The sequence below is a fragment of the Halichondria panicea genome, chromosome 8, assembly GCF_963675165.1.
Source record: "Halichondria panicea chromosome 8, odHalPani1.1, whole genome shotgun sequence".
In the NCBI taxonomy this organism is placed as follows: domain Eukaryota; kingdom Metazoa; phylum Porifera; class Demospongiae; order Suberitida; family Halichondriidae; genus Halichondria; species Halichondria panicea.
In genome coordinates, this window is record NC_087384.1 from 674,312 (window position 1) to 697,290 (window position 22,979).

The following is a 22,979-nucleotide window of genomic DNA, read 5'->3' on the forward strand; positions in this document are numbered from 1 at the left end:
CTGATTACTTTAATAAGGTATCACAGATACTTATTATCTTCTTTGGGTATCCCTGGTACCACGCAACAACTGATTTTCTTTCAGTAGATGTGTTTACATGTTTATAGTTAACATGTACTTTTTGTTGTTATTGTTATGCATGCATGCCATTAATTGTTGTATACAATATTGGCCACACGTGTATTGAAGGTGCATAGAACATGCATGTAACCAGAACATTGTTCAATGAACAGTCAATATAATTATATATAGCAGCCACTGATGGGAGAGCTTGAAGGGAGAGAGAAGTGGAAAGTATGTCAACAAAGGTTACAGCCTTGACACCAATTCTCCCTGGCATGGAAAATGTATTCAAATACCTGCTATAAGTTATTGGCGATAAACGCGCTGGCAAAGAATATTGTATAATATATAATTATAATCAGAGGCTTCATTGAGCTCCTCCTTTTGTCATCATGTGGAAACAAAAGACAATTGTACCCCTCTTGCTGACCCATTAGCACATTTCTTGTGAAAGTTGATAATAATTTAGTCCACTTTCCGATACACAACTTCGTTCCTTCCTTCTCTGTGTGCAGTGAAATTTGCAGCAGTAACTGAACAAGAAATCACTGAGCCTGCAATAACGTGTGCATACACAACCATCAAGTAAACTGCAGCTCTTGCATGCTCCTGATGCAGTATGTACTGCTAGATAGATAGTTCTGTTGCTTCAAATGGTACCAATATCCTTTCACATGTTTATTCTGAGGTTTAGCACTTCACAAATTGAAACACCATCATTTTTGCATAAATTATGTGCTGAGTATAATTATATCACTTCCATAACAGCACATTATACAAGCACAAAACAAACAAATACTGCATGATCACTAAAAGAACTGGTTATAGTTATTTCACTTTCTGATACACAACTTCGTTCTTCCCTTCTCTATGTGCAGTGAACCTTGCAGCAGTGAACAAGAAATCACTCAGCCTGTGCATGCAATAACAATAATTTACTATTCGTATACAGCCACCAAGTAAACTGCAACTCACCTGTTCAAGTATTTAGCCACTGTATGGTCAACTTGCCCGGACACATAGAGGGGGACCACCCTGTAATTAGGGGAGCTTGAGGTAATTAATTATAATGCTCACAAATCACCTTCTTTCTGCTCGTCTACAGATAGTTCTGGCCACGTGGAGATGGGCACTGCTTTTTCCTCCCGACTATATGTGTGTGTGGGTAGTGGGTGTGTGAGTAGTGTGTGTGTGGGTGATTGGATGGGTGAGTGCGTGGTGTGTGTGTGGATGAGTGGTACATGTGTGTGTGTGTGTGTGACATGTGGGTGATTAATTGGTGTATGTTTGAGGGGACTCACAGGTAAAATAAAGTTCTTGAGTTCAGGAAGATGATCGTCCATTGCATTGATCAACGTCTCTAACTTGGTCACATGACTCTCACTGAAGTCTGTCAGAGCTAAAATGGGAGATTATTAAATTACGCAATTCTAGAAGCTACAAAAAAACACCTCTCTTTTTCGGAGTTGCTTTATCTCTTGGAGTAGCCATGTGAGATCCAACATCTTGTAACAAACTTTGAATCTGTACGGTTGTGCATACTGGTGAATAGCCGACAACAACAAAGCAGAATCTTGCATATTATTATTGAGTGTACCTCCTGTAGAATCTCCGTCAGAGGGGCAGCTGGGGAACCAAAAGTGAGGTCAACTGTCTCCTCCAAATCCAGACAATACTCTCGAGCCAGCCTGCACACACAAGGGGAATTAGTATTAAGATAAAGACAACCCTTCTGTCAGTCAGTACTCAGCTAACCTAGCCTCGAATCCAGGCCGATTAATAAAATCGGCCTGAATTTGAGGCTAGTACTCACCCGACGTAAGAGCTGAGCTCATCGTTTGCTCCCAGTGCCTCGAAAATCACGTCTGTCTTGGGAAGCCGCTGTCCGGAGAAGGTACTGGTGACACCTGGCTATGAGGAGAGGAGGTGTATGGTTTGTATGTATGGCCTGGCTACAAGGCTCTCTGTCTGGCAGTGATCACCTTTATCCCCTGTTCTGGTGTAGACCCTCAGTTTGGTAGGTGCAGAGTCATCACTGAGCCTCCTACTGAGCTCTAGCAGTCTCCTGGAGCTTGCAGATCTTGCACACACAGTCCTATGAAGGAGAGAAAGCATGGTTGCTTGTAGATTCTAGACCACTCCTGAGACCCTCCCCCTTGCAAGGTCAGCTAATCTAATCTCCGCCTAGCAACTAGTACTTTACAGTGAGATGACCTCTTCTTGCTGGCATGCAGCTGTCAGGCAATGAATAGACTAGACGGCCCAAACAAACAATTGCAAGCTAGCTAGCTAGCCTAGACGGCCCAAACAAACAATTGCAAGCTAGCTAGCTGGGCCGAGCCATGGCTATGCCAAGATTCCTATACAGTGTCACCGCCTCCATGCTGAAAGCACCACTACTGAATGAGAACACAAGTGATGATGAATTAGAGCTGGCATTATCAGCAGATCAAAACCCACCCTCTGAAGATCATAGTGACAGATTCGACCAAGAGGTCGTACTGAGCCCCATAGAAATTGAAAAGACGAAATCAGATATTTACACATCTGCTCGATTAGCTGCGGCTGGAATTCCCGATCCTATTAACGAAGAAGATGGTCCTAACGAATATTATGATCCTATCGAAGATGACGATGAACAGCTGTTAGGTGTGTCTAGTCGTGGGCACGCTGTGAACGCCCCAGAGGGAGGACACGGGGCCTACAAAGAGATTTCATACAATTATCAAATGAGGTCTTCCCCTCGTCCCTCCAGTACAGGTAAGGGAAAGAGATGGTGGCGTACCCATATATTTATTCTTGTGTGTATATAGTGTCTGTTGGTGATGATGCTATTCTGTACAAGAATGACAGGACTAGAACTAAGCACGAGGTGAGCCACCCACACACTAACATGTTTCCAGTTTAATGCTTGTACATGTACCTTTGCAAATTATCTTTGAGCAGCCACAACTTGATGGTTATTCTAGGAACCACACACACTCACACACACACACACACACACACACACACACACACCCAAACACACACACCCACACCACAGGATGCAGCCCTGTACGTGAGAGAAGGTGAAGACAACGACAAACTCTACCAGCACCCCCGGGGGAAATGGTCCAAGCGTGCGTACCAGGTCCTCCACAGCACAGTGTACCATGTGTTCAACCTCTGTGTGTGTACTCTACTACTGTTCCTAGCACTCATGGAGCACCCCTATCTAGGGGAAGAGGCTAACCTGCCGGAGAGCACCCTCGTTACCGTCATTGTGGTGAGTTGGGGGGGGGGGGCTGTATTTGTGCTGGGGGGGGGGGGGTGTGTTTGTGCTGGGGGGGCTGTGTTTGTGCTGGGGGGGGTGTTTGTGCTGGGGGGGGCTGTGCTAAACAGCTATTCTAAACTATGTATGTAGTAGGAAAGAATTAACCTACTTGAAAGTTTAACTTTCAGTGTCCTTTGAAATTCAAACAATACTAATAGCTATAATTATAATTATATGTACACAGCCAAGAGGATAATCGTATACAACTCAATGTAAGCTATGTGTATGTACATCTGCCAGGATATTATTATAATTATACTCAAGTAATCAATGTCATTTGTTGTAATGACTATTATGTTTTTGTAGGTACACGCTCTGCTGGAGATCTTCCTGCTGTCCCTCCTCTGGCTGGACATGGTGCTCAGGTTCCTCTGGTTCAGACCAAAAAACTTCTTCACTCACAAGAGAACTTTGCTCATTGTAAGTCAAATAGAGATACCTATACATCATCTATACTCTGTACGATGACCTTTGACCTCTATCGGTATAGCTTGTTGTGCTGGTGGTGATGAGTGTGGAGGCCGTAGTAGTGTTGGCACGACAACAAAATCACATTCGGATCACACGAGCACTGAGACCAATCTTTCTAGTTGACACTTACCTCATGCACGGAGTCCGAAGGTATGTATGTACTCCACCCCCACACACACACCCCACCTCACACCACCCACACACACACCACCCCACACACACAGAGTCCTGCGCCAGATATTCCTATGTATTCGACCCATCTTGGATGTGATAGTTCTCCTCATTCTATCTCTAGTGCTCTTCTCCCTACTAGGTCAGTTCCTCAGTCACAATGAATGGCTAAGCGGGTGTGTTTAACTACACACACACACACACACACACACTCACACGCATACAGGCTATCTCATCTTTGCTGAGCTGGACATTACGGTAAGATCTCCATCTGTCTTACATTGTATTTGTATTGTCACCCTTCTCCTCAGTACTTTGAGAGCTTCAAGAGAACTCTGGTCAGCTTCTTCATCGCCTCAACCACTGCAAAGTGAGTCTTACTGTAGCTCTTGTGTTACACGAGTATGGTATACAGTACAGGACATGTAATTGCTTTTGTGTCCACTTTGATTGTCCATAACTTGTGTTGAGAACGTCTAATTTCCAAAAAAATGTATTTAGTAGTTCTTTGATAGTGCTGCAAAATGATATGCTTGGATCAGTGGTTTATTTGGGGCCCAAATTGTCCATTTTCTGGAAAAAAAAGTGTGGGCTAGAATAATATACAAGTGTACATGCATACTACCTCATACCCACTCTCCTATAGCTATCCGGATATCTGGTTAGAGGCATACATTCGACAACCAGCCTCCGCTCTGTTCTTCATCCTCTACATTATCGTCATGGTCTACTTCATCTCCAATGTGGTAAGTATATAACCTGTTAGTAGCTAGTAGAACACGTACACGGTGAGCAAGTGACCACGATACATCTGTTCCTCCCAACAGCTGTTAGCTGTCGTGTACAGTAGCTTCAGTGAAGCTGACAAGAATAAATTCAAGAAGCTGTTCTTGCACAAAAGGTAAGTGCTAGTCCCCCCACCACACTACTCTCTAACCTTACTATAATTATAGGGATGCTCTTCGTCATGCCTACAATGTCCTGGCCACCTCCCTGGATGGTATCAAGTTCCATGACTTCCTACTCTTCATGCACAAGTACAGACCTCGTATACGTAAGCCACTCCCCCTTTTTTTCATAGTATAATGACTGTGTACATAATAACGCAATCTGCTAAATTATTGTCTATATAATTATGCGCCACAATTGTAATGAACTCTTGATTGTGCTTAATTGATCGTCCACACCAAGTTAGCTAAAGAAATTTATTCCTTAGAGGACAAAACTCCAAAAGTGTACCTATAGACCGGTTTTTGCAACAACAAATTACCTTAAAAGTAGAATGTTGATCTAACCCCCCCCCCCCCCCCACACACACACACACACACACAGCCGAGTGGCAGGTCATGTGTATATTCAAGGTCCTGCACAGTGGCCGCCGTATCTCTACCAGCAGTGATGATGACGACGAGGGAGTCAAGGATCTCAGCCTGGAGCAGTTCTATGGGTTCTACGAGGTCTTCAACCTCAAGTGGAAGCGGGTATGTGTTGTTTGTGTGCTGCTGTTGGCATGGTAACCAAGTTATATGGTGACAGGTATCCTCGGAGGGGGAGGAGCTGACATGGTTTCAACACTCTCGTCCTTCCATTAAAATCCCTGCAAAAAGTGAGTGGAGTGACAATAATTATGATTTCCGCTATACCCCCCCACACACCTCACACACACACACACACACACACCTCACACACACACACACACACACACACACACACACACACACACACACACACACACACACACACACACACACAACACACGCACGCACGCACACACACACACACACACACACACACACACACACACACACACACACACAACACACGCACGCACGCACACACACACACACACACACACACACACACACACACACAACACACGCACGCACGCACACACACACACACACACACACACACACACACACACACACACACACACACACAGTTGTGCACAAGATTGTCAAGAGCAATCTATTCAACTTTGTCATCAGTAAGTGTACACCTCCTCTCCCTCTGATTATAGTAAACATCGCTACCCCCTCTGTGCAGATATGTTATTGGTAGCTAACCTCATCTTTCTGGTTTCCTACACTTACTTCATTGACAGTAAGTTAACTCATGATAGTCGTGTGATATAGTCATGTGATATGCACTACAGAGACAGACGTTAGCAATCGTTTCTTCATTCTCAACAACGTGGTGGCTGTCTCTCTCGTCTTTGTTTGCAGTGAGTTGATCATTACAAATCACTAATATTATTGGTGGTTCATCATGCCACTGTATGTGCTCATGCAGTTTATGTTCTGGAGATTTGCCTGAGGATATTTGGACTGGGCCTGTACAACTACTTCAGAAAACCACAAAACATGTAAGTCTGTCCAATATTGGGCTCTCCACTCCCCATATCTGCCCCCTCCACCCCCATATCTGCCTCCTCCACCCCCATATCCGCCCCCTCCACTCCCATATCTGCCCCCTCCACTCCTATATTCGCTCCCTCTCAGATTGGACACTCTGGTCATCTTCACAAGCTTTGTGCTACTGATCTTAGAGGCTGTTAGCCCCGCCCACTCTGCACTAGCCGTCTTCCGTCCTGTAAAATTTATTCGTCTTCTTCGTCTGAAACGTCGTTACCGTGACATCATCAACACCCTCTACGTGCTTAGCAGACGACTTATTAGTGTCGGACTTCTTCTACTCGTCGTTTATTACGCTTTTGCCATAATTGGAATGGAATTTTTAAGTGACACAGTTTTTGAAGGTTGCTGGTGAGTTGTGTGGGTGGGTGGGGATTTTCCCTATTCATTTTATTCCCGTTCTTTAATTTCCATAGCAACGAGAGCATGTACGGCGTGGGCGAGTATTATAGCGGAATGAACGAGACCAACTCAAACTTCACGATCAACGTTTACTACATCCTCAACTTTAACAATGTTCTCAGGAGCTATGGTAACTAAGTGTGTGTGAGAATTATCAGAATTATGCTAGCTTACAAAATGGAGGTTTTCTACATAATTATGTGTGTGGGAGTACATAGACTAGCGCATTATTATCTGCTTTGATACAATTTAACTAACATAATTTTATTCGACACTTGTTTCACATGGTTACTGGACCTTCAATAGTGTGTCTCTGTGTGTATTGGGTAGGTCTCTGTTTCACATGGTTACTGGACCTTCAATAGTGTGTCTCTGTGTGTGTTGGGTAGGTCTCTGTTTCACATGGTTACTGGACCTTCAATAGTGTGTCTCTGTGTGTGTTGGGTAGGTCTCTGTTTAGACTTGTGCTGAGTAGACACGAACAAGGTACCATAATTAATCAATGCTCGTAACGGAAGCACTCTTATTATTCTTACCCTGTCTTGCCTCTGCAGTGACTCTGTTTGTGCTCATGGTGATCAACAACTGGTTCATTATCATGGTAAGTGATACCCCCCACCACATGAGTAGTAGTCATGTGATCACTGCAGGAGGGCTTTGCCTCCACCTCCCCCAATGGTTGGCTGGTACGGATCTACTTCATGAGTTTCTACGTCATCACTCTGGTAACTATCTATCTATCTGTGTGCTTACGTGTGCTTGCTTATATGCTTGCAGTGCTTATAATTATGACCTTATGCTTGTGTGCCTCTGTACTTATAATTATTACAATGCGTGCCTGTGTGTAGATGGTGCTACAAGTGATCATCTCGTTCATTGTTGAGGCCTTTGTGTTCAAGATCCAGGCCAAGGAGAGAAGACGACGCTGCCACAAGCACCCTGACCAGTACTGTGAATGTCACAAAGGTGAGGATGTGCTCTCTGGTTAGCATTGAGGGCCTGTGAGTTGAGTTTAGAAGATCCAATTTCAAGGGATCTCTATCACTTGCTACATGCTTAGATCATCATTCCAGATCAACCATGTTTTAGGCTGGTATATTTTGGTGTTTGGCAGCTAACTTTGAAGGGCTTGAATCTCTTTAGTTTGAAATAATAAAGCTGCATCCATTCCCATCGATTTCAGGCTAAGATAAACCATCTGTGACTGGCCCAATTCCCTAACAAATACTTGCAATATACTACACAGAAAACGAAGGCAAGAAAGTGGCCAATATCAAGCTGATCAAGGCGGACATTGACAAGCTACGCTATGAGATGACATACAGTGATCAGACTGAAGGTGTGACCTCCCTCAACAAGTGGATCAGACATCGGAGGAGAGTGAACCTGGACAGTCTAACGGTGGGTGGGTGGGTCTGTTCCCCTAGGCAATGTAGTACATGTAGATACGGTGTGCTCGCAACAGCCGGCAAAACCACAACTAATTATACGTGTGCAGAAGCTAGCAGTGATAATAATTATAATAGTTAGTCTTATTTGCTATTTGGAAATTTCTACTTTACTTTACTGACTACTGACTCTACACTGCACTGTGGACGTACCTCCTTCCAGTGCTACCCTCATTGCCTAAAAACCCCTCAAGGCTATGGTATAATGATTGATCGTTGCTATGCAGGATACCCAGAGCTTATTCGGGGGACTCGGGATCTACTTGGCCTACACTGGACGCAGATTGAGGACTAAGGATGACATACATCTGCTCATGTACAGGAGCGAACTAGTGGTGAGCACAACCGCCTCTCACATAGCAACTGGGCTGACACTAACTTCCAGCATTTTTTAGCAGATTTTAAATTATTACACAATTTTATTATGTGCATACATACATTCACACCACCCCCTCCAAGCACCACCACACACACACACACACACACACACCACCCCCTTCACACCACCACACACACACACACACACACCACCCCCTTCACACCACCACACACACACACACCACCCCCTTCACACCACCAACAACACACACCCATAGCACTGGATCCAGGAGAAGGACCAGGAGATGGACCGTGAGGCAGGGAAGCTGGAGGAGGTAAAGAAAGGAAAGGCTTCCTGGAGGAAAAGCTGTGGGGTGGCATGGAAGTACCTCAAAAGTGGCCTGCTCTATATCGTGGAATAAAAGACAATTAACCATTTGCTTGTATATAATTATGTACATGTATATGTAATGTTTGTTTCTGGTAATAATATTTATATTTGTATACAGTGTATATGGTTTTTATTGCAATTTTTTGTGCTTTGTTATGTTATGATGATTACAATGTGTACACAAAAGACTGTTAACGAAGTGACATCTGTTGTAAGGTATTATCAGGGGAATTCCCTTACAGGCCACTTATACGCCTACTTATACAAGCCTTACAAGAAGCTTTGTGGTAGAGCTACAAGCTATAGCTCTGAGCTCAGTAATTATGGCAAAAAAGATCAGTTTAAAGAAAGTTTTGCTATTATGGTTTACTACTTGCCTGCTGGGATTCGCAGTGGTCGTCTACATGTATGCAGCAGTGCCCTATAGACAAGCAGAATATCATGTGAGAGAACCCAAGGATATGAACTCCCAGCAAGACATCCAAGAGGCCCCAACAAGTCATAGAATGAATCTAAGTGCTGAGAACACCCACAAACCTCATCGAGAAACTACTAGACAACACAAAGATATAGATATTGCAACAAGTCCAACAGAATGCAACACAGCAATCTGCAAACTATTCAATGACTCTCACAACGATAAAATAGAAAGTAAAATTTTGTCTCAGAGCAGATCTTCAGAGACATGTCTAATGGACAGTGAATCTATCAAGAGTATTCATAATTTTGTGTTTTTTATTGGATATCCTCGGAGTGGGCACAGTATTGTAGCAAGTTTCCTCGATGCACATCCACACATGATTGTCGCTCACGAGTTCTCGGTCTTCTCCAAGTGGCCACAATTACTAAAGAAGAAACATTCAGCCACTGTAAATATGCGAGAGGTACTGTTCAATGAACTTGTCAATAGCAGCCATTGGGAGAGCTTGGAGGGAGAGAGAAGTGGGAAGTATGTCAACAAAGGATATAGTCTTGACACCAATTCTCCCTGGCATGGAAAATGTGATCGATACTTAGAAGTTATTGGCGATAAACGAGCTGGAGGGACTTGTGAAGAATACCTCAGAAATCCTATAGAATTTGAGCATAATTACAGAGAGCTGATGAAGGTGGTTGCCTTACCCATAAGAGTGCTTCATGTTGTGAGGAACCCGTTTGATTTGATTGCCACCAGCGTATTGTATGAAGCTGCTAGACGGAGAAATGGAGGGAGAGCATCTGGAGACGATGCTAACTTTGTCAATAAAATGAAAAATCAATCAAAACGATCCAAATACGAATACAAGTATAGAAACGATAAACTGCTAATGGAGAGAGTGTCAGTGATAATGCGACTAGCCCAAGCTGTAACCAACCTCACCACACTATTTGGGAGAGAGAATGTGCTCGAATTACATAATTGTGACATGGTGTCAAATACCATTGAATTCGTTAACCAGGTATGTAGATTCAATAAAATGGAGTGTCCTAGTGATTATGTGAAGGATTGTGTAGACAAGGCATTCAAGGAAGTATCTCAAACTAGGAAATGTGTTCATTGGCCAGCAAATATTATAGAAATTGTAATACAACAGAAACAAAACTTTTCCTTCTTTGACAGATATTCATTTCAAAGTGAATGCTAACGTATTTTTTTTTACTGAATACCATGTTGTTATTATTATCATTGTAAAGAAGCATATGATTGAAGACTACAAAACCATAGATACAGATTATAAATAAGGAAAAAACGTACATAGAATGGTTAAAAATATTAACTGAAGTGATTCTTTTAATTATGTGGTGGCTTTTAGAAAAGCCGTTTGAATGAAATTAAGTGTTCAGTACTCCACACTCTGAGAACTCTTCTTGCCACCCTCCTTGGACTTCTTGGGCAATAGAACAGCTTGGATGTTAGGGAGGACACCACCCTGAGCAATAGTCACTCCAGCCAAGAGTTTGTTCAGTTCTTCATCATTCCTGATGGCCAACTGAAGATGTCTCGGATTGATTCTCTGTTTCTTGTTGTCACGGGCAGCATTTCCAGCCAGCTCAAGGATCTCAGCAGCCAAGTACTCCATAACAGCAGCGAGATAGACAGGTGCACCAGCTCCAATTCTCTCGGCATAGTTACCATTCCTGAGAAGTCTGTGAACACGTCCAACAGGGAACTGCAGTCCAGCTCTGGCAGATCGAGTCTTAGACTTTGCACGAGCTTTGCCTCCTTTTCCACGTCCAGACATTATTGTTGTTGAGCTTCAAAGTTGAGTTGAGATGAGAGAGAGATTTGTGATGGCCTTCATGTTGAGTTAGCCGCTTTTACGAGCATAAACACCCACTCGGATCACATTGTGAGGATCAATTCTTCAGCATCCAATCAGATTCACTAAAACTACACGACCGCATTCGAAAACAGGGCCACTACTACAACCTAATCACGTTTATCTGATCTGATCTGATCCATTCAGTGGTAGCTAAATACTTGACCACCCAACTGTGGACCCATTCTGGTTTCATCAATTTCCACAACTCTACAACTTACAACTTACAACTTAACAACAATATGCCTGGAAAAGTAGCATCCAAGAAAGGAGAGAAAAAGGCTGCCATCAAGAGCAAGCCGAGTGGTGAAAAGAAAACCCGAAGAAAGTCTCGCAAAGAAAGCTATTCTATCTACATCTACAAAGTTCTGAAGCAAGTCCACCCCGATACTGGCATCTCTTCCAAGGCTATGAGCATCATGAACTCATTTGTTAACGATATCTTTGAGAGAGTAGCGACTGAATCATCACGTCTGGCCCACTACAACAAGAAACACACAGTCTCTAGCAGGGAGATACAAACTGCAGTCAGACTACACCTCCCTGGAGAACTGTCTAAGCATGCCGTCTCTGAGGGTACCAAGGCTGTCACCAAGTACACAAGCAGCAAATAAACTGTTTGTATTAACTCATTTTTATTGCCCTGTGTTTTGTTTGTACATGTGAACGTAATTATTATCAACCTTTGTCAATTAAAATTAACTTCATTGTGATAATTAAACTTTCAACAATACATGAATAATAATAATAATTTCTTTACTAAATAGAGTCATGCTATAAGCAGCTAGTACTGTTAGTTGATTAAAGAGTATAGTTCTAGTCTCCTTTAAGTGAGGACATCCCAGCCTTCATGATCTCATCCACCAGCAGCAGGTTCTCAGCAATGGTCGTGCTGCATGAGAATAACACCATTAATGACTAATTGTCACACTCCAAAGCATGCATGCATGCACATGAGGAATGTTACAGGTATAGTTCACTAGCAGCACACAGGAATCAAACTGTTAGCATAGTACATAATACATACAGGCAGTTTAGGTACAGAAGCTATAGACAACTGCTTTCAATATACACCCCAACAGTAGTTTGCTTACCATGAGTGTAGCAGTGTCTTAGTAGACAACTATTTACAATAATATATTATACCCCAACTGTAGTTTGCTTACCATGAGTGTAGTAGTGTCTTCTTGACTCTGTAGTTGTCAAATATCCCCTCCTCAGAGGGCAGCATGGCCTCTCCTGAAGGGACACAGGGCAGTAATAGGTGTGTGTGTGTGGTGGGGGGGGGGGGGGCAATAATAGGTGTGTGTGTGTGTGGGGTGGGGGTGTGTGTGTGGGGGGGGGAGACCACTCACCACTTGACACATCCAGACCCACAGGCTGACCAGTCTTCACATATTCCTCCTGCACACAAAGCAACCACTCACAACACACACACATAATGACACACCTAAACACAAAAACACAAAGACTAACTACAACCCTTCACAAACTGAAAGCATATTTAAATACCCACAACCACCATACACGCACTATCTCTAATTTGTATTACCAAGAGTTCATTCCCAATGAACTTTTGGTGTTGCTGATATGGTTCAGGGACTCTTTCAGCTGCAATAACTTGAATTCCGTGCATTCAATTTCAACGATTTTCTGATTTTCTGAAAGCTTACAAAGAGACCTTTCAAATGGTAGCATCAAAGTTCATATTTGTGAGATGAAAGAATTTGCCAAATACCATGGATTATAGCCCATGGCCCAAAGCCGAAAATGACAATTATGGCCTCAAAATTATTTGGAATTTAAACACATCATTTGAAAGGCCTCTTTCTAAGCTTTCAGAAAATCCTAAACATTTTGAAATCGGATCAATAACACTGAAGTTATGGCTGTTGTAAGATATTCAACTGAGATCTAATGTGTACTAAGTTCTGTGTGTGTTCTATATCTCCCCCTATTCAGATTCTACATACCATTGCCATGCTTTATATACCATCCATTCTCTTTATATCTGGCGTCCATATTCCATTCCATTCCACATTCATTATTTTACAACATGCCTAAGTGTACCCACACACATATGCACACAATAAGCAACCACTCACCTGAAGCTTGATTATACTGTCTTGAGGGTCAAAGCCAGAGTTCCGAGCAAGAGCCTTAGGGATAATCATAAGAGCCTCGGCGAAAGCCTGTACACGACAAATTCACTCGAACAACAGCCATTAAAAACACGCACACACCTTAACTCCAAATTTAGCCCTCCCCTGAACAGAATTGAGAAATTCTGCTGACATCAGCTCATAGTTGGCTACCACCTCGAATGCCCCACCCCCTGGTACGACAGAACCATCTTCTATGGCGTTCTTTACTGCCCTCAAACCGTCGTGGATAGCGTCCTTGATCTGGGTGAGGGTGTGCTTGTTGGGACCTGTGTGGAGGTGTGCGTGTGTGCAGGAAATGACAGTAGAAGACAGTTAATATTACGAACTGCACATTCATTGTACATACATGTATACTACAGATAATATCGTAGCAATTATACAGACAAAGTTCAGAGTACAGTACCCACCTTTGACTAGGATAGTGACAGACTGAGGATTGTCCACGTCCTCCACAAAAGTGTACTTGTCCTCACCCTACACAACAATCCACCAGCACATAAGCCACCCGCTACTGAACACATTACACACTCCATGCTATCACATATCACACAGTGAGTGGGTGGGTGGTCTCACAGGCACACCATGCTATCACATATCACACACTATAAGTGGGTGGGTGGTCTCACAGGCACACCATGCTATCACATATCACACTGTGAGTGGGTGGGTGGTCTCACCAGCACACCATGCTATCACATATCACACACTATGAGTGTCACAGGCACACCATGCTATCACATATCACACACTATGAGTGGGTGGGTGGTCTCACCAGCACATGCTCATAGACGACACCAGCGTGTCCCAGACAGTCGGGAGTGAGGTCATCAAGAGAGTTCATAGCTACTCCACCACAAGCCAGAGTTAGCCTGCATGGAGACAAGAGAATCAGAGTTACCAATTTTCAAAGAAAACGAAAAATATTATATTCCAGTCTTTGAAGGGCCACCATAGCACATCACAGTAATACTTGTAAGGAATTCGAATAGAACAGTGCGGAATATTTCACAGTATTGTTAGCTAGTACACACAGACATGTAGGACATTCAGGAGTTCACTTTGACCGTAAGTATACGATAGCTTATATAGTTACTAGTGCTAGCTCACCTCTCCATGTTTCTCCTCTTGGCCCTCCTCAGAGCCATGATGCCCTCCCTTGCCAGCATGTCCAGGGAGATCGGGTCTATGCCCTGTGGGGGGTGGGGGTCATGTGACTGTCATGCATATATGTAGGGGGGGCCTTACCTTCTGGTTGATGACAATAAACGTCTTGTCACTGTCCCCACACACCTGAGAAATAACAAAAAGGATGGTGAATAAACTGAATAAAATTTGGGGAATCGCCAAAGCCATTTTTGTGTGTACCTCTTTCTTAAGCTTGATGACCTTTCGTACTCTATCATCGATGAACTTCCTCTCGGCATCGACCAACTTCTCTCTCTCAGCGGCTGTCTTATAGAAGAACCCAGAGTTCACCTCGCTGTAAGAAGGGGGTGGGGTAACTAGGAGACAGTTAATAGAGATAAGGCTCTCTCACGTTTTCTCGTACTCCAAGGATACGTTGCATGTGAGGATGAACGAGTTCTCCACTCTCTTGGGCATGTCGGGATGTCTTGATCCGTGGTCCATCACCAGACCCCTCACCAGTCTAGCAGGGGGTGGGCAAGCACACACGTAATTATATATGGACACGTAGGCTGTATAATGTGTACAGCTACTGTACGTATGGAACATTTCTGAATTACAAATTTGAATGCATTGTATTAATACCAAGAGTATAATATGACAGAGAAGAGAGTATCGAACGTTGATAGATTACATCACCCACACGCTTGGATTGGTCAGTGAGAAAATTCCAAGCTTGTGACAGATATAGGAAGTCACATTACTCTCCGCATACATCTGATGTACAGTACGCCTACGTTCGATACTCTCTTCTCTATTATAATTTATACTCTTGGTGGGAGTCACATAAAATAATTGTTCTGTGTGTTTGTGTTACTTGGTGTCAGTGTCAGTCCTGTGCATCATCTGCATGATCTCGACCATGTGCAGGTCAATGGGCACGTTGGGACCACGCTGCACAGCCAACACTGCATCAACCACCACCTGTGTGGGCAGAGATAGAGAAACAATAATGTCTGAACTGAAACCAATATGAGAATAGGCTAGGCATATAATTCAATAGGCCTATAATGCAAACAAACCAAAATTTATACAGGTCGCACAATACATACATGTAGATATATTGAAGTGTGTACATGCAGAATACAGTGTCAAGCTAGAAAATATATAGCTAGGGATGTTTCTCATATATACCAGTAGTACTGTGGGGTAGACTCCCCGTAGTAGCTAGCACATGTATACAGTTTGTACGATGCACAGACCTCAGTGAGAATGGTTGCCACTTGTTTGGATAGCTTGGTGCAGAGAGAGGTCCTGGCCACACAGATGAGTGTCTCCCTGTCCATCTCCTTGGAGACCTTCACACTCTCCAATACCTGTGTATGTGTGGTGGATGAAGGCATGTAATAAATTATGTAATAAAAGAGCAAAGAGGCTTTTTTACAGAAGGCACAAGCAAACACCACACACAAATTTAAATAGAATTCATAATTATGGTTGTATGCATAACGTAATCATAGGTGTGGTTAATTTCAAAAATGGGCGAGCCTCATGTGTTTTAAAAGTGAAGCACTTATTTTAGCACAAAAATGGAAATCGAGATAGATACTCTAATCTCCCAAAAAGTGAAGGTGACTCTGACCAACTGGGTACGCTTGAGCAACGCCCCCCTCCTCCTAACGAGAGCATCAGCCGTTCAATGGAATGACTATGTCTTTGTGCTAGCTAGTGACGGTACAACACTTCTCTACCACAGCAAACACAATATGTGGTCGATGCTGTCTAAGTCACCCCATACAAGTGTCAACCTTGCCCCGGCCTTGACCCTCTATAATGACAGAATTATCACGATGTCTGAGAGAGGAGAAATGTCTACATTTGATTCCCAACTGTGCCAGTGGACAATGGTTAAAGATATGAATATGTCCGAGGGTAGGGGACCACGAATCATTGCCAGTGACAACAACATTCTCTACTCTGTTGTCGACTTTAAATCAAAAGGGCAGCAAAAACAAGCCCGAAAAGGAGGACCGCTACAGTTTGAGCTTGTCGCACAAACGGTCAGCCCTAAACACACTGACTGCACTGTCTTCTCGTACAACACAAGCTCTAAATGGGAGAAGATCTGTGAGATCAGATCAAGCCCTCTCCAATCTGCAGCAGTGGTTGGTGGAACCTTGTTTGTCCTTGCTGGACAAGAAATGTTCAAATTGACTCTGCCAGTAGAACTAAAAATGGCTACAACCAAAGGTGGCAGTATATCTAAAACCAACGCTACCGCAACCGCCAGCACTCATCGGGGTGGGGTCCAGAGGGCCGCCAACATATTTTACTGGAAATCCCCTCCCCCGCGAGAGTATTCCTAGAAACCTACCCCCCCAACAACAACAACCGATACTACAGTCCACAATAGCCTGTGCCAGTCCTATGTACGCGGGATCAACTCTCCACGCCACTAAAGATACTCTATTCTCTTTCGGAGGGCGGGACAAAGACAACCTGACGTGTTACGATATAACCCCGACACTGACACCTGGGAGAGTGCCGGCTACATGAGGAGTGCTCGCTACAATGTTGCTGCGGTAACCGTACAAGATACGATAATGAATGTGATTGTGCTAGGAGGAAGCCTCGGAAGCAGTGAGCATATCATGACGCAACGACAAGTACACAGTGATCCTGTAGTAATACACGATCCCTCACCTCCTCCTCCTACCTGGGACAACAAGACGAGCATTGTAGAAAAATGCACAGTCAACTAAACAGTGTACATGAACTACATACTATCAGTGTATACACAACTAAAGAGATTTATTTTGTGAATGTTAGTTATACAAGCCAGTTCTCCCAACCATGTAATGCATATAACGTACCTACAAATACAAAACAAATAATGGTATTGGTCCATGGATAACGGATAGGCTATTAACACACATGAAACGCCTGCAGTCAACTGAACATTATACATGCATATTATAAGATCTAATATATCCACACTCTCTAACACCTGTGTATGTGTGGTGGACGAGGTTATGTGAAATAGCACATGCACATTGTATTGTTAACTGAACCGAAACAATAGTTCAATGGTGTTTTCATTACTGAGTGGTTGTGGCACTTAGGGTCGTCCCGAAGGCCTTAATGGGCTCATGTGATCTCAAGTGATCTACATGACTTGTGTGCATCATTAAGTGGTTTAACTACACAGCCAACACAAGATGGAGGATTATAGTACCCACTTCCAGGGAACAAAAGTGACTCTGACCAACTGGGTACGCCTGAACAACGCCCCCCTCCTCCTACCAAGAGCATCAGCTGTCCAATGGAATGACTTCGTCTTTGTGCTAGCTAGTGACGATACAGCACTGCTCTACCACAGGAAACATAACATCTGGTCCATGCTGCCTAAGTCACCCTATAGCTACTTCAACCTCACCCCGGCCTTGACTCTCCATAATGGCCAGATTCTCACGATGTCTGCAAATGGAGAAGTATCCACGTTTAATCCCCAGCTGTGCCGGTGGGCAGTGCTTCATGACATGCGTATGGAAGTGGGCAACAGACCGAGACTCCTTGTCAGTTCCAACAACATTCTCTACTCTGTTGTTGACTTTAAAACACGAGTGCAGCAAGTGCAGCAAGAACAAGGCCTACATGGAGGAGGGCTAAAGCTAGGAAGAGGGCCGCTAGGAGGAGTGCTACCACAAAATTTCGGCCAACAACAAGCTTCCTCCAGACACACCGACAGCACTGTATTCTTGTACAACTCAAAATCTAAGTGGGTAAAAATCAATGAGATTGGATCCAGTCCTCTTAAATCTGCAGCAGTGGTTGATGGAACCTTATTTGTTCTAGCTGGACAAGATATGTTCAAATTGACTCTGCCAGCGGAAACAAAGGTGGCAGCAAATCCAAAACTAGAAAGTAACACAAAGCTAGCTACAGCAGCGCAAACAGTCACTGGGCTCTTTAGTACGCAAGCAGGAACAAGATCACCGTTTGGAATAAACGCCATTCCCCCCCAGAAAGTGCCTAGAAACCAACCAGTCCCACAACAAGTACTACAATCCGCGACAGCCTGTGCCAGTCCTATGTACGCGGGATCAACCCTCCACGCCATTAAAGATACTCTCTTCTCTTTCGGAGGGCGGGACGAGGACAACCAACCAACATCTGACGTGTTACGATATAACCCCGACACTGACACCTGGGAGAGTGCCGGCTACATGAGGAGCTGTAGATACAATGTTGCTGTGGCAACCGTACAAGATACGACAATGGATGTGATTGTGCTAGGAGGCAGCCTCGGAAGCAGTGAGCATATCATGACGCAACAAGTGCGCCCTCCAAGTAAACCTGTAGTACAGGATTTATTTGGAAATTATGGTCCACAGTTGGTAGCCCCTCCATCTCCCTCCCCTCCTACCTGGGACAACAAGACCAGCATCATAGAGAAATGCACAGTCAACTAAACAGTGTACACTAGCTACATGTAAGACTAGCGTATAGAAAATATAAATTTGTAGCGAAGAATGAATTGCCATTAATTTTGATAAGATAATTTCAATCATGTGATCCAAACAAAAACATTGTACAAACCGAAGATACAAAAAAATGTTGGCAGGTGGAAATAATGACAATAAACTAAGAGATTGAATGAGTATTATGATTAACACAGTGTGTGGCCGCTGTATTATTATGTAGAAGTTAATTAACATATCAGACAATAATTATGGTACAATATACACGATGTACAATGACAATTATTGTACTCCGTCCAATGGAATGATTACATCAAAATAATATGAACGTGACAGCTGTACATGTAGCAATCAATACAGTAGTCTAGCAACGAGTGTATTGGGTATGACTCAACCGAAAATGTGCTGTAAAATAGGCCAACAAAATTATGTACACTGCAGCTAATTTAGCAATTACAAGCTCATTGTGTATGTAAGAGAACACGTACCATATAAGTTCCGGCAATTGTTCCGGCAATTGAACAATTCATATTATTGTACAGTGGCACAATCAATCATGTGATCTGCAAATTTAGCTCTTGGCTAAAAATGGCTAGTGACAAAAAGTCTAAAGCGGTACTTCGTTTTCACAAATCACCAGTTGCAATCAACATAAGACTAAAGACAACAGTGACTCTGACCAACTGGGTACGCCTGAACAATGCCCCCCTCCTCCTACCGAGAGCATCAGCCGTCCAATGGAATGACTACATCTTTGTGCTAGCTAGTGATGGCACAGCATTGCTCTACCATGCTACAAATGCTATGTGGTCTGTTCTAATAAGCTGCAACGAAACACTGCCACCAGAAGGTCCCCCACCACTAGCCCTGTACAAAGGTGAAGTCATAACTGTATCCATCAATGGGACGGTGTTATGTTATAGTAAACGTGCAAGTCAGTGGAAGGAGTGTCCTGAGCTTAAAATGGATTTAAAATACAGCTACATTCACTCCATTGCAATGATGAGTGATAGAAACAACTTGTATGTTATCATGTACTATGGTAGCCGATCAAATCCAATTTATGGCTCTCAGGCATGCCATGTCTTTAGCTACAGCTCTGGTCATAGTTGGGAAAAGATCAGTGATATGGAAGCTCCACGCAGTATCACCTTTAAATCAGCAGCACTGGCTGGCTCTTCCCTATACATTCAATCAGGGAAAAAGATACACAAGCTAGCAATCGAAGGCTTGAAAACTGCCGAGCTGGTACCGGAGCTATCACCAGCAAAGAAACAAAAAACAGAAGAATTCGTGCAAATGACATCACCAAACATGCCTCCTTTAAAAGGATCAACTCTTCACGCCATTAACAACGAGCTATTCTCTTTCGGAGGGCGGGACGAGAACAACCAACCAACATCTGACGTGTTACGATATAACCCCGACACTGACACCTGGGAGAGTGCCGGCTACTTGAGGAGTGCTCGCTACAATGTTGCTGTGGCAAACGTTGAGATTGATACGAAGAAAGAAGTTTTTGTACTCGGAGGAAGCTTTGGGAGCAAGAGCTTACAGACACCGCTCAAGGTACATGCACCATCGACAATATCAAGCACGACATCATCGAACGATGATTGGGAATGTTCCACATCGATGATGGAGAAGTGTGTAGTATAGTGACTATAGTGCTGACTTACTGTATAGTTAATAATTATAATACATGACTGGTAGCATCAAGATAGTAATTGTATGCGTATACAGTAATGCAGGCAGTTAGTGTTTCAGTCAATATTATAAACATACTTGAGTAAACTAAGAACATACAAACACTTAATTACTAGATGCAGGACATTATCAATGAATTCACTCACTGCAACTATACACACGATTAGTTACACCCACTTTTAGTTCAAAATCACGAAACAAGAGCGGCAATGGTAAGTAACGCAGTATCATATAATAATAAAATTAGTCAATGACATATCTTTGTATTCCATCACAGGCTTCACTAGACCCTCCCCCTGTCACACCATCGAAGGTGACTCTGACCAACTGGGTACGCCTGAACAACGCCCCCCTCCTCCTACCGAGAGCATCAGCCGTCCAATGGAATGACTACGTTTTTGTTCTAGCTAGTGACGGTACAACACTGCTATATCGCAACAAACATGATATGTGGTCCATGCTGTCTAAATCACCCTATACAAGTGACAACCTTGCCTCAGCCTTGACCCTGCATAAAGGCAGAATTCTGACGATGTCTTTGAAAGGAGAAGTGTCTACATTTGATTCCAAGCTGTGCCAGTGGACTGCGCTTAAAGATATGAACATGTCCGAGGATAGTGGACCACGAATCATTGTCACTGACAATAACATTCTCTACTCTGTTGTCAACTTAAAATCATCGGTACAGCAACGACAACATGTTAGTGGGTTAAACCAACAAGCTAGCCAGTGCACTGTATTCTCGTATGATCCAAGCTCTAAGTGGGTAAAAATCTGTGAGTTTGGATCAAGCCCTCTCAAATCTGCAGCAGTGGTTGGTGGAACCTTGTTTGTTCATACTGGACAAGAAATGTTCAAATTGACTCAGCCAACACAACTAACAATGCAGTAGAAACGAAAGTGGTAGCAAATCCAAAACTAGAAGAAAATACAAAGCTACCATCAGCGCAAATAACCACTGAGTTTAAATTAGGTACGCAAGCACCGGCCACCTTCATTGCACAAGCACCAACAGTACAATCTACTAGAATTTCTGGAAAACAAACCATCTTCCCCAAAAGATTCCTGGAAACATATTCACTCCACAGTTCGCGACAGCTTGTGCCAGTCCTGCGTATGCGGGATCAACTCTCCATGCCATTAAAGATACTCTCTTTTCTATCGGAGGGCGGGACGAGGACAATCAACCAACATCTGACGTGTTACGATATAACCCCGACACTGACACCTGGGAGAGTGCCGGCTACATGAGGAGTGCTCGCTACAATGTTGCTGTGGCAACTGTACAAGATACGACAATGGATGTGATCGTGCTAGGAGGGAGCCTCGGAAGCAGTGAGCATATCATGACGCAACGACTGAACCTGCCAAATGAACCTGTAGTACAGGCATCTTCTAATGGTGGTTTGTTCGGCCGGCCATCCCCACAACGTCCTCCTACCTGGGACAACAAGACTAGCATCATAGAGAAATGCACAGTCAACTAAACTAAGAACTACACATACAACTAGCTAGTGTTTAAATATGTAGCAAATATTTTATGTTGTGGGATTGCCTTTTATAGTAGTGATTAAATGTATTTTAAAATTTGTAGCTATAATTATAGTAGAATCGCCATTTAATAGTCATCATAAATTATGTGATGCAAACAAAAAAGCGCTATTAAAAAAAATGCAGGCACGTGATTGAATGAATGTCTATTGTTAATAATTAACACAGCGTGTGGCATGTATGTGAAGCAATTAATACAGTAGTCTAGCAACGAGTGTATCGGTTATCATTCAACTAGAAATATGCTGTGAAGTGAGGCCAACACAATTATGTACACTGCAGACCATTTAGTAATTACAAAACTCATTGTACGCACACAACAATTGAACACAAACTAAGTTCAGTTGAGCAATTCAATTTTGTATCTAGTAGTACATGCACTTGAAACGCAAACCACTACGTACAATATCGTGGCATGAAAACAGTAAGAGGCATGAATATAGGGTTTGTACATAAAATACAATGTAGCAACCATTTTAATATTCATATTTAGATTAAAAAATAACTGTGTGGTTGCGTATATAAACAAATACATCATAAATATTGGGTATTTCCCAACATGGGCTCAGGTGACCTAAATTATTCTCCACATGGTTAGCTAAATACACAACAGAAGTCAAGATGGATACACACTCTCCAACCTCCTCCAAGAAATCGAA

General features: G+C 43.2%; 7 protein-coding genes across 7 annotated transcripts in view; 4 read left to right on the forward strand and 3 right to left on the reverse strand.

The window, feature by feature from the left end:
• Nucleotides 1-764: 764 nt before the first annotated feature.
• LOC135339592 (corrinoid adenosyltransferase MMAB-like) lies at nucleotides 765-2,233 on the reverse strand. The gene is made up of 8 exons (XM_064535742.1): nucleotides 2,046-2,233; nucleotides 1,877-1,970; nucleotides 1,661-1,751; nucleotides 1,515-1,587; nucleotides 1,365-1,462; nucleotides 1,148-1,212; nucleotides 1,039-1,098; nucleotides 765-976 (listed from the first exon to the last, which is right to left on the reverse strand). Exons 1-8 carry the CDS (start codon nucleotides 2,176-2,178, stop codon nucleotides 892-894), a joined length of 699 nt encoding a protein of 232 aa, XP_064391812.1. The 5' UTR covers nucleotides 2,179-2,233; the 3' UTR covers nucleotides 765-891.
• Nucleotides 2,234-2,248: 15 nt separating this feature from the next.
• On the forward strand, nucleotides 2,249-9,180 carry LOC135339553 (two pore channel protein 1-like). The gene is made up of 25 exons (XM_064535689.1): nucleotides 2,249-2,823; nucleotides 2,877-2,935; nucleotides 3,107-3,328; nucleotides 3,683-3,796; nucleotides 3,867-3,997; nucleotides 4,072-4,160; nucleotides 4,245-4,276; nucleotides 4,330-4,388; nucleotides 4,665-4,764; nucleotides 4,846-4,919; nucleotides 4,972-5,072; nucleotides 5,351-5,499; nucleotides 5,555-5,624; nucleotides 5,961-6,005; nucleotides 6,065-6,121; nucleotides 6,174-6,242; nucleotides 6,311-6,383; nucleotides 6,520-6,783; nucleotides 6,849-6,964; nucleotides 7,389-7,435; nucleotides 7,485-7,559; nucleotides 7,683-7,800; nucleotides 8,081-8,235; nucleotides 8,510-8,617; nucleotides 8,879-9,180. Exons 1-25 carry the CDS (start codon nucleotides 2,406-2,408, stop codon nucleotides 9,020-9,022), a joined length of 2,889 nt encoding a protein of 962 aa, XP_064391759.1. The 5' UTR covers nucleotides 2,249-2,405; the 3' UTR covers nucleotides 9,023-9,180.
• Nucleotides 9,181-10,598: 1,418 nt separating this feature from the next.
• Nucleotides 10,599-11,283, reverse strand: LOC135339597 (histone H2A-like). The gene has a single exon (XM_064535747.1). It carries the CDS (start codon nucleotides 11,211-11,213, stop codon nucleotides 10,812-10,814), a length of 402 nt encoding a protein of 133 aa, XP_064391817.1. The 5' UTR covers nucleotides 11,214-11,283; the 3' UTR covers nucleotides 10,599-10,811.
• A 151-nt stretch (nucleotides 11,284-11,434) lies between these two features.
• LOC135339599 (late histone H2B.L4-like) lies at nucleotides 11,435-12,024 on the forward strand. The gene has a single exon (XM_064535749.1). It carries the CDS (start codon nucleotides 11,534-11,536, stop codon nucleotides 11,903-11,905), a length of 372 nt encoding a protein of 123 aa, XP_064391819.1. The 5' UTR covers nucleotides 11,435-11,533; the 3' UTR covers nucleotides 11,906-12,024.
• LOC135339566 (T-complex protein 1 subunit zeta-like) overlaps nucleotides 11,976-22,979 on the reverse strand; it is a 28,823-nt gene continuing 17,819 nt past the window's right edge. The window contains exons 5-17 of the mRNA XM_064535705.1: nucleotides 15,844-15,957; nucleotides 15,459-15,565; nucleotides 14,994-15,104; nucleotides 14,822-14,936; nucleotides 14,702-14,746; nucleotides 14,564-14,646; nucleotides 14,229-14,325; nucleotides 13,864-13,930; nucleotides 13,535-13,722; nucleotides 13,397-13,483; nucleotides 12,647-12,695; nucleotides 12,458-12,530; nucleotides 11,976-12,183 (exon numbers count right to left, since the gene is read on the reverse strand). Coding sequence (XP_064391775.1) covers nucleotides 12,108-12,183; nucleotides 12,458-12,530; nucleotides 12,647-12,695; nucleotides 13,397-13,483; nucleotides 13,535-13,722; nucleotides 13,864-13,930; nucleotides 14,229-14,325; nucleotides 14,564-14,646; nucleotides 14,702-14,746; nucleotides 14,822-14,936; nucleotides 14,994-15,104; nucleotides 15,459-15,565; nucleotides 15,844-15,957 — 1,212 coding nt within the window. The 3' untranslated portion in view covers nucleotides 11,976-12,107. The remainder of the gene's footprint in view (nucleotides 12,184-12,457; nucleotides 12,531-12,646; nucleotides 12,696-13,396; nucleotides 13,484-13,534; nucleotides 13,723-13,863; nucleotides 13,931-14,228; nucleotides 14,326-14,563; nucleotides 14,647-14,701; nucleotides 14,747-14,821; nucleotides 14,937-14,993; nucleotides 15,105-15,458; nucleotides 15,566-15,843; nucleotides 15,958-22,979) is intronic.
• LOC135339574 (uncharacterized) lies at nucleotides 17,668-19,170 on the forward strand. The gene has a single exon (XM_064535715.1). It carries the CDS (start codon nucleotides 17,800-17,802, stop codon nucleotides 19,051-19,053), a length of 1,254 nt encoding a protein of 417 aa, XP_064391785.1. The 5' UTR covers nucleotides 17,668-17,799; the 3' UTR covers nucleotides 19,054-19,170.
• On the forward strand, nucleotides 19,617-22,369 carry LOC135339582 (uncharacterized). Its single transcript, XM_064535724.1, has 2 exons — nucleotides 19,617-20,981; nucleotides 21,047-22,369. The coding sequence occupies exon 1, from the start codon at nucleotides 19,651-19,653 to the stop codon at nucleotides 20,719-20,721; it is 1,071 nt and encodes a 356-aa protein (XP_064391794.1). The 5' UTR covers nucleotides 19,617-19,650; the 3' UTR covers nucleotides 20,722-20,981; nucleotides 21,047-22,369.

What these genes read in the sequence shown, in the direction of transcription:
- LOC135339592 (XM_064535742.1), bottom strand. Translation starts at nt 2,178, where the DNA reads ATGCTTTCTCTCCTTCATAGGACTGTGTGTGCAAGATCTGCAAGCTCC. An exon ending in TCAAGAACTTTATTTTACCT is followed by an intron (nt 1,213 to 1,364) that starts GTGAGTCCCCTC and finishes ACACACATATAG; the next exon opens with TCGGGAGGAAAAAGCAGTGC. An exon ending in TGTAGACGAGCAGAAAGAAG is followed by an intron (nt 1,099 to 1,147) that starts GTGATTTGTGAG and finishes CCCTAATTACAG; the next exon opens with GGTGGTCCCCCTCTATGTGT.
- LOC135339553 (XM_064535689.1), top strand. Translation starts at nt 2,406, where the DNA reads ATGGCTATGCCAAGATTCCTATACAGTGTCACCGCCTCCATGCTGAAA. An exon ending in CTCATGCACGGAGTCCGAAG is followed by an intron (nt 3,998 to 4,071) that starts GTATGTATGTAC and finishes CCACACACACAG; the next exon opens with AGTCCTGCGCCAGATATTCC. An exon ending in ACAGTTTTTGAAGGTTGCTG is followed by an intron (nt 6,784 to 6,848) that starts GTGAGTTGTGTG and finishes TAATTTCCATAG; the next exon opens with CAACGAGAGCATGTACGGCG.
- LOC135339597 (XM_064535747.1), bottom strand. Translation starts at nt 11,213, where the DNA reads ATGTCTGGACGTGGAAAAGGAGGCAAAGCTCGTGCAAAGTCTAAGACT.
- LOC135339599 (XM_064535749.1), top strand. Translation starts at nt 11,534, where the DNA reads ATGCCTGGAAAAGTAGCATCCAAGAAAGGAGAGAAAAAGGCTGCCATC.
- LOC135339574 (XM_064535715.1), top strand. Translation starts at nt 17,800, where the DNA reads ATGGAGGATTATAGTACCCACTTCCAGGGAACAAAAGTGACTCTGACC.
- LOC135339582 (XM_064535724.1), top strand. Translation starts at nt 19,651, where the DNA reads ATGGCTAGTGACAAAAAGTCTAAAGCGGTACTTCGTTTTCACAAATCA.